Source organism: Grammomys surdaster, unplaced genomic scaffold, assembly GCF_004785775.1.
Source record: "Grammomys surdaster isolate TR1022 unplaced genomic scaffold, NIH_TR_1.0 125946, whole genome shotgun sequence".
NCBI lineage: Eukaryota > Metazoa > Chordata > Mammalia > Rodentia > Muridae > Grammomys > Grammomys surdaster.
In genome coordinates, this window is record NW_021620768.1 from 976,699 (window position 1) to 986,099 (window position 9,401).

At 43.3% G+C, this 9,401-nt stretch overlaps 1 protein-coding gene across 10 annotated transcripts in view; it reads left to right on the forward strand.

The window, feature by feature from the left end:
* The first annotated feature begins 46 nt into the window (after positions 1-46).
* Positions 47-9,401, forward strand: part of Arhgef11 (Rho guanine nucleotide exchange factor 11) — a 117,277-nt gene continuing 107,922 nt past the window's right edge. For 4 of the 10 annotated variants that reach the window (XM_028753337.1, XM_028753346.1, XM_028753340.1 and 1 more), the window contains exon 1: positions 752-1,290. In XM_028753337.1, the coding sequence (XP_028609170.1) occupies positions 1,259-1,290 (32 nt within the window). In that variant the 5' untranslated portion in view covers positions 752-1,258. Of the gene's footprint in view, positions 1,291-9,401 lie in introns of all 10 variants that reach the window. The other 6 variants (XM_028753341.1, XM_028753344.1, XM_028753339.1 and 3 more) reach the window with 3 other exon arrangements.

The following is a 9,401-nucleotide window of genomic DNA, read 5'->3' on the forward strand; positions in this document are numbered from 1 at the left end:
AGGCTGGACCGCTCTTCCGATCTAGCGGTCCAGCCTATACGGAAGCGCAGCGGCCGCGACGCGGACGCCGGGAGCGGCCGAGCGGGGAGGCTGTGGCTGGCGGGCGGGCGGGCACGGAGGCCGAGGCCGCGGCCCGGGCTCTCCGCGCCGCTGTGGAGGGCGCCCTGGCCCTAGTCGAACCGCAAAAATAATAGGAGCGGGTCGCCGGGCACGATCGGCGGGCGAGGGGAAGCGGGACCTCCGCTCCAGGGCGCTGCGGCGAGAGAGACTTTCGGAGCCTGGACGTGCAGGAGCACACAGAGCTGACTGAGGAAATTGTCTGAGAAAAAGGCCGATCTGAGGCTGGGGCTGAGTACAGGGCTGGGCTAGGTGCAGGAACCTGCAGGTCGAAAGGGAAAAGAAGGTTTAAAATTTCCTGGGATTTTCGCCAATGCTACCGTTTCGAAGGTAGAAAGCATTGCGCTTCAGGTGTTTTGTGATTTTTGTGTGTGTCTCTGTGTGAGTGTGCACAATTGGCTCATTTCAGAATTCAAAACCTTTACTGTAGAAGATCGTTGTTTTGTTTTGATTTTTAAGATATCCACAAATTTTGCTTCCCAGGGCTGCACTGGACTTCGTGTTGTGTACATACTGCTGTATGGTTTTATTTATTTTAACTGTGCAAATCATCTGAAGATTTTTTTCCCCAAGTGCCATTTCGGATTTGTTCGGCCGTTTTGTTTTGTTTTGTTTTTCCTTCCCTGGAATAATTCCGCTGTTGGCATTTTAAGCATTTGGAAACCAGAGATTTTTCAACCTTTGGAGCTTAAGGCTTCCCTGTCAACAGAAGGACAGCTGGGGAAACTGGATTGAAAGGATGGTTTTTATCTGTCTGCAGCTAAGACTGATATTTTGAAGTCAGATTCTTTCTGTGGTTCATTTTTTAGCCCATAGGGCTAACCTTGAAGAGATTTGTGGTTAACATTTTGGTTTCTAAGAAGGTCATAGTTTTTCCTCTTTTTTTTCCTTTCCATTTTCTTCTTTTTTAAGAAAAGGGAGGGGAGGGTAAAGAGTCAAGGAAGGAGGAGACCATGTTAACTGATAGAAGCAGAATAGCACTGCAGTTACCAGGGTCCTGACAGCTGGAAGAAACAAGGATTCAGTCTTCAACTTGGGAGGCCTTCCTCTCACCTTCCTTCAAAATTGCAAGGGACTCAGCCCTGATCAAGACGCCCAAAGAAACTACAGGATTTCAGAACTGTGAAGACACGGAGAAACCATGAGCATACGATTGCCCCATAGTATAGACAGGTATGTTTAAATAATTTGGGATTTTTCCAACACTTACTAAAATACTGGGAGGAAGGTGTTGTGTTTGACTGGTTGTGGTCTATGAGGACTGTCAGTATACAGTATATATGTTTCTTCACCCTCGGTGTGTGTCCATGTTCAAAATGTAGCCCATAATTCTGTGTCATTTATACCCAGTAAGCACTGAAGCTGGAGAGGACTGGGTAATGCTTGCAGTGGCTTTTGCCTTACACCAGGTGTAAGGCTGACTCTGAGTCCCCCCCAACTGGCTAGCCTAGGGATTCCAAGACTGGACCAAGTCTGATCATGTGAACCCACAGGGGTAAGTGGGGACTAGCTTTAGTTATCTGGGGAGCATAGAGGAATGACTGACAGGGCTGGGAGCCTCCGTCAGGCTGGTTGTTATGGAATGGTGGATCACAGTGGTAGGGTGGTTCCTAATTTAAAATGAGGAAGATGTTCTGGCCTGAAATGTTGGGACAGAAAGACCCTGCTGGTGTCACCAGTATCACCAGGGGTTGATAGAGCTCAGAAATGTTTAGGCCACATTAGAATTTCTTCCCCGAGTTTAGAGTTTAAATTGAGACCTGCCAATAGGCTGATGCTCTTGGTTTAATTTTCCAAGCTGTTCCCAATAAGCTTGACTCTGCAAAACAGGCCTTCCCTCTGCTTGAAGCCGGAAGGAGTTGTTTTGGCTCCTAGGCTGTTGAAATCAGCTGGAAGCACATGATGCCCCTTCCCCCATGAGCTTGTTCTGGCTTTCCTATTACCGGTAACATTGCAGTGTGATTCTCCTGTCCTCCAAAGGATTGGTACGCCTTTGGTAGGTGTCTGCCTTGCCATTCCTTCCCCTTCCCCTCTTCAACCCTTCCTCCTTAAAAATCCTCCATGGGGGTGTGTTTGTGGATAGTCTATACATCCTAACTGGCTAGGTAGGTAGTTGGTTGGACACTAACAGTCAAATGGAAAACTAATGTTTGTGAGGTAGGAAGGAGTAGCTGTAAGTCAGCAGTTGCTCTCCGTGAGTCAGTTAACCTCTGGCTATACATGCTAATAGTAATTTCCCTTTGACTGTGGAGTGCGGTCTAAAACATAATAATGCCTCCCAAACACTACCTCTGTGTTGTCTGGGGGTCCGAGTTAGATCTGTTTAGTAGTCCGTGTGTAGGGGAACTGCCTTGCAGTGGGGAAGAGCAGGCAACCACAGAGGCTAGCTGGCGTCTCCCTTCCCTTTTCCATTGTGGTCTTCTGTAATTTGCCCCTGGGAAAGGATAACTGAAGCTGTCAGAGTAAGGAGGTGAAGGGTTTGCATGTCTGCCCTTCTCTTCCTCCTCTTCGACCTGGGGGATTAGTATACTCAAATTAAGATTTGAGATGGTGAATAATTTCTATTAATTCAGCGATGTGAGCAGATGGAAACCAGGTATTGAGGGGTGTGAGGAGGAGGCAGTGAGGGCTTTTGGGATAGTGTGAGATGTTCCTCTAGGAACTTGCATGACGTCACAGATACAGACCTCAGGGGCCCACGTGTTCTCATTAGAACATTCCTTGTTTGAACCTCAGGATTTATCCGTGAGGTAGACAAGTCGGAAGTCACTGCTCACATTTTGCAGATGAGACTGAGTGGATTCCTGGTATATCCAGTACTGTTTAATGTTGTCTGAGGAGTGTCAGGATCTAGTGTAAAATCTTCTGATTCTGAATCCCTGGTCCTTTTTGTTGCCTATTCTATCGGCAGAGGTTTATAGACTCATCATTTAGAATGGGTAAGGCAGCATTTTGCTCTCTTTGGCAGTTGGGTGAGGCAGTTGTCAAGTGTTCCCCTGTACTTTGTACCTATAATCTCTGGAGTTAAAGCACAGTGTTATTCCATGGGAAGGCCTTCCTTGCCTTTACCGTGGCTGATTTTCTGCCCTAGTGAGAAGGTCAGTCCTGGAACTGAGGTCCTCTTCTGGCTTTCTCTTGCTAGCTTCCCTGATCTTGCAATAGAGTCAAAGTACACTGTTGAACTTGATGTCACAGGCTCTGTACCTTATGAATGTAAATAATTCACAATTTTTTTTTTTTGGTATCTACACCCCAGCTGGCTTCACCAACTTGCTGTGTTTCTGGGATTCACAATCTTGCTTCCGCCTCCCACATGATAATTTAGTCTGATGCCATGCTGGAGTAACAGATTAGAAGGAAATGTTTCAAATTATGGTGTCAGGAATTTTATTCTCTTTTAGCTTGTAAGATGGTATAAAGGTTTTAGAAAATTATTCATTTCTTCCTGAGGACAGGCGATCTAATTGGGAAGTAGACATGGTGGTACATGCTTATAACCCCTGTACTTGGGAAGCTGAAGCAGGAAGGATTACAAGTTTGAAGCCTGGGCTATACAGAGAATTTGAGGCCAGCCTGAGTTGCACCCTGTCTCAACAATACAACACCCCAAAAGGCCACAGAAGTGGCACTGGTCAGCTCTGAAAGCAGAGGCTGTGTTAGTTTGCTTGTTTTTGTCCTGTATGCTAAGTTTAGTGCCTGGTGCATAGTCAGTGCTCCATAAAATACTCCAGATTTGTCTTGGGGTAAGTGAACATACCAAAAAGTGTGAATTCATCCGCCGCAAGTTGTTTCAGTAACCTGGTCATGTAGTTAATCTAGGGTAAACTATAGCAAAAGGTTCCTTTGGTGTTCTGTATTTTTTAGATGATAAATGGACAGGTTGGAGAGACCGAGTGTGGCTTAAATAGAGACTGGGCTACCTACTTGGCAGTCTTTTACATCAGTTTTCTCCTGTTGGGTTATGGCAGTCATGGAGTGTGTTTAGATGATTTCTCTCTTCATGACCATCAGTTGTTAGTGAAAGACAGATAAGATGTGGCTACCCCTGTGTATGTCTTTTGGGCCCTTCATCTTAATTTCAGTATTTTCTGAAAATGTGTTTGGTATTGCAAATAGAGATTATGCCTAATACCTCAGGGTAAATCTTCTTGGGACTGGATAGGGTGAGAGTTTGTATCTACAGAACAGCTTTTCCCTGCACAAAGGTAGCTCATGTGAAGACCAAACCAGAAAAAAAACACAGTTATGCCAAGAATTCTTGGTCTTCTCCATTTCCCCCTGTGTAGAGCAGCAGTCCCACATGACTGTTAGCTCCAGTTCACACGATTCTGGGTTTGCTATTTGAAATTTGCTTGTTGTATCTCCCTCCAGGGCTGTTGAAAGGCACAAACCAAATGAGAGAAGACATTCCAAATTACTTTTTAAATTGTGAAACTAAATTCTACATGGTAAATTCATGGATTTGATTTAGCTTTGTGCACTACTTCATGAATTAAATAATATAAAACAAGTTAAAGCTGGTGTGGTGGAGCACACCTTTAATCTTAGCATTTGGGAGGGAGAAGCAGACAGATCTCTGGAAGTTCAAAGGCAAGATGGTCTACAAATCAAGTCTGAGGTCAGCCAGGGCTACATATTAAGACCTGTCTCAAAACAACAATAATAATAATTTTAAAAGTTAAGGAGTATCAGAAAGTTCTATTATTTTGAGAAATTAAGAATGAATAAGTTTAGCCGGTTGGTGGTGGTGCATGCCTTTAATCCCAGCACTTGGGAGGCAGAGACTTCTGAGTTCGAGGCCAGCCTGGTCTATAGAGTGAGTTCCAGGACAGCCAGAACTACACAGAGAAACCCTGTCTCGAAAAACCAAAAAAAAAAAAAAAAAAAAAAGAATAGGTTTTTGTTTTTATTGTTGTTGTTACAGAAATGTACAAGGTGAGGAGAACAGAAAATAATACTGGGTTGGAAGTATAGCTTAGTTGGTAGCATGCTTGCTGGACTGCGGGAAGAACTAGGTTCAATCACCAGCACTTTATTCCTATAATCTCAGCACTCCAGAAGTAGAGGCAGGAGGATCAGAAATCTAAGGTCCTTCTTGGCTTCATAGGGAATTTAGGCCAGCCTGAGCTACAGACTCTGTCTCAAAAAGAAAAAAAAAGCAATACTGATAGGTGGGTGTGGTGGCCCATCCTCTAATCTCAGCACTTGGGAAACTGAGGAAGATCACTGCGCGCGCGTGCGTGCGTGCGTGCGTGCGTGCGTGCGTGCGTGCGTGCGTGCGTGTGTGTGTGTGTGTGTGTGTGTGTACACATATGTATATGCTTGGTTGTATGCACACATGTTGACATTAGGTATCTTTTTCAATCACATTCCATCTTATTTTTTAAGACAGGGTCTCTCACTGAACCTGGAGCTTGCTGGCTGACCAGTGAACTCCAGGAATCCAAACTCAGGTCCTCATGCCTTCAGGACCTATTGACTTTTACCTATTGACTACTCCCCAGCCTCCTCCTCTGGAATTCCGATGAGTGGAAGAGAGTTCTACTTTGACTAATAGATGTCATTCTGTAGGGTGCAGTTAGAATTTGTTATGGGTTCTGCTTCCCACCACACTTTTTTTTTTTCAGGGCTGGAGAACCTAGGGCCTCTAACATTCTAGGCAAGTACACTAGAATCCCCAGGAAAGATCCTAGGTCATTCATATAGTAGGAGCTTTCAGAAGAAATGCAGAACTATTACTGTCAGAGATCTCTTCCACTGAGAGTCCTGTCTCTAGTGAACTCTGGGACCATCAAACTCTAGATATTTAACTTAGTTATTATTTACTTTAGAAGGGTTGTCTCCCAGCACAGCCATAAAGACCTAAAGCAGTGCCGGGCAGTGGTGGCACACGCCTTTAATCCTAGCACTTGGGAGGCAGAGGCAGGTGGATTTCTGAGTTCGAGGCCAGCCTGGTCTACAGAGTGAGTTCCAGGAGAGCCAGGGCTACATAGAGAAACCCTGTCTCAAAAAACCAAAAAAACAAAAAACAAAAAAAAAAACCAAAACAAACAACCTAAAGCAGCAAATAGTAAAAACTGGGAGTGCTAAGTCTTCTCCACAGAACACCCTTGTCTTCATCTAGAGTGTTAGATGGAGACAGTGGTGGGTTGCAGGTGAAACATTTGGCCATGAGTCAGTATTATGAAGCAGGAGCAGGCTAAGCTTAATTTTGATACTCAGAAATGTTCTGATAGAGCAATCTAATACTTTTCCCCTGGTCAAAGTACTATCAGGCAGAGAAACTGCCCTTCAGTTTAGGAGCATAAACAAAAATGAAAAATAATTGCATTCATCAGAAACCAAAAACAAATAGTGGGAACTGTATGGGTAGTCCCTAAATGAACACACAGATAAGGGAGTTCTGGAAGCTAACTGCCTCTGTGGAACAGGGTTTGGATAGTGTCCCTAGCTGCTTTAAAGACCTAAGATTTGTGTGTGTGTGTGTGTGTGTGTGTATGTGTGTGTGTGTGTGTGTGTGTGTTTAAAAGGGTTATTAACTCCGTAAATCTGTAAGAAGACATGAGTTATTTTCATTTATACTAACTGACTTTACTTCACATTATCATAGTGGCATTACTATAAAAAATATTTTTACTGGTTTATTAGCTTAAAAAAGTTATCATGTAGCTTAGAAATTTACCCCTGGGTGCTATGTATCTTCTGTTTTTGGTTGGTTGGTTGGTTTTTGTTGTTCTTTTTTTTATTCAGTGGATGTTTATTTCATTTTTAATTTTAAAAATTTCAAGCAATATATTTAATCACTTCCCCTAACTTTTTAAAATAAATAATTTTTATTTATTTTTATATTATATACATGGGTGTTGTATCTGCATGTATCTGTGTGAACCATATGTGTGCAGTGCTGTTGGAGGCCAGAAGAGGGCATTGGATCCTCTGGAACTGGAATGACAGATGGTCGTGAGCCACCATATGAATGCTGGGAATGCAACTCTGGTCCTCTGCAAATCACCAAGTGCTTCTAACCATTGAGCCATCTCTCCAGCCCCTCCCCCTTTTATTTCTTAATTACTGCATTGGGGAAAGATCCCAGCTTAGACCTGTAAATGCCTTCCTGGCCACTCCCTCAACCCATTGGTCAAACAGGATGAAAGAAGTTGGTGATTCTAGTCTCAAAAAAAATAAAAAGGAAAGAAAGAAAGAAAGATAGATAGATAGATTGATTTCACATTGTGATTGTCAGTCACATTGGTGTTTGTAGGAAAAATTCAGATTCCTGAGTTAACAAATATGGATGCTGGGGTCAGCTTTGCTCCCACTTTGGATCTTTATTTTCTTAACTGGAAAAATGAGTCCATTGAGCTAGTCAGTCTTAAAGATTTGATCCTTAAAGATAGTATGTCCCTAGAGACTCTGGAAGCAATGTCATGTTTCCAGTGAACCAGGACTTTTTTTTGTTCAGGAATAATTCTTATGTCTCCCTGAAATTCATGAACAATTAAAAGGAGCAGAGTACCTGATGGAAAGAGAAAGGGAATTTGAAATCCAGGGATGTGGGAATGTGAAAGAACTATGGCCCCTGATAGAATTTTAGACAATCAATCTAGATGTCTTTAGGCTCAGAAAGACACTCAGGTTAGACAGATTTGAAGGGGGAAAAATGATAGTGATAAAAACTGGTAGGGAAGAGGCTGAAAAGATGGCTCAGTGGTTCTGGGCCTTGACCCTGGTTTGATGATTAGCACCCACACGGTAGCTCACAACCACCAATAAATAACTCTAGTTCCAAGGGATCTGACACACTTCTGACTTGTGTGGGCACTGGACATGCACATGGTACACAAACATGCTTGTAAGTAAAACATTCATATACATAAATAAATCTAAAGAAACAATTATAAACAGGTAGGAGAGGACCAGTTTTTTAGGTGGAAGGAAGAGGAAGGCATTTGGGCAAAGGGAAGATGAGCAGAGCTTCTGGAATGGGCATGGACTAGAAATGGTGTGCTTGCAGGTCTCTGGGGCAAAGTCAGTGTAATGTTTCCGTGGATTAAGGGTTGCTTGCCATCAAGCCTGACAACCTGAGTTCAATTTCTGGAACTCACATGGTGAAAGCAGCCAATTCCTGGTCTCTGGCCCCCACATGTGTGCTATGTCAGTCATGTGTGTGCATACGCACAATTAAATGTAATGCAAGACTTAAAAAATGGTGAGTAAAGAGCAAATCTGTGTGTTGATGTGTAAATTAGAAGAGAGTTTAAGTGTGGGAAAGCTAGCTGGAAGTTTTTGTAGCAGTCTATGCCAGAGATGAGTTTTGTGTCAGAACTGTTGGTGACAGTGACAGTGGAGAAGAGGCTGGGTGCAGGCGGCATTATGGGAGGACAATCAATGAGTTATGTTAGAGCTGAGTTTAATGTGATTCCTGACTGTGAGCCTAGTTGACTGGGAAAGGGACAGTGCGATTGATAGAATAGAAACTTCATTAACAGTCACTTGTCTTACACTGGTACCCAGCAGTTCACTGAGTATAGACCTTGAACAAATTTATCTTGCTAAGACTCTTGGGTTGGGCTACTTCTAACAAATAGTTTTTGAGTTCTTCAGTGCAGTCCTTTAGAGAGATGGGGAAAGGATAGTCTATTTTGGGGTAATCTCTTAGAAAATTGGGTCATGCTTTGAGAAGATTAGTGTGTATTTAATAGATCCTGATCAGTCATTCATACTCTATTCCTAAATATCAGACCATATTTAAGGGATGTAATAGTCATGCTGGTAGATGGATACAGAAGAAGAGGACTTTAAGGTAAAGGTTGTTATGTGAGCCCCACTCAGCCACTAACTAGCTATGAGTTTTGTGGAAGCATTTTGTGAATTTTATAGCATAGTGGTTAAGTGTTGTCAAAGAAATTAGTTTGCCAAGGACCCAGATTGGCCTAAATTTAACCTCACTTGTCACTGGAAGATCCATGCTTGGGTTACCAACAGTCCTGTTGGGTCTCTATTGAGAACTGACCATAATGGCTCTGAGATCATAATGTACAAGACCAAGAGTGTTTGAAACTCCAGTAGCTAGCTAGCATGGTGGCGTACACCCTTAAACCCAGAACTTGGTAGGAAGAATTAAGTGGATCTTTGAGAGTTTGATGCCAGACTTGTCAGTACAGTGAGTTCCGTGTCCCAAGACAAGGAAGGAAAGAAGGGAGGGAGGGAGGGAAGGAGGGAGGGAGGGAGGGAAGAAAGGAAGGAAGGAAGGAAGGAAGGAAGGAAGGAAGGAAGGAAGGAAG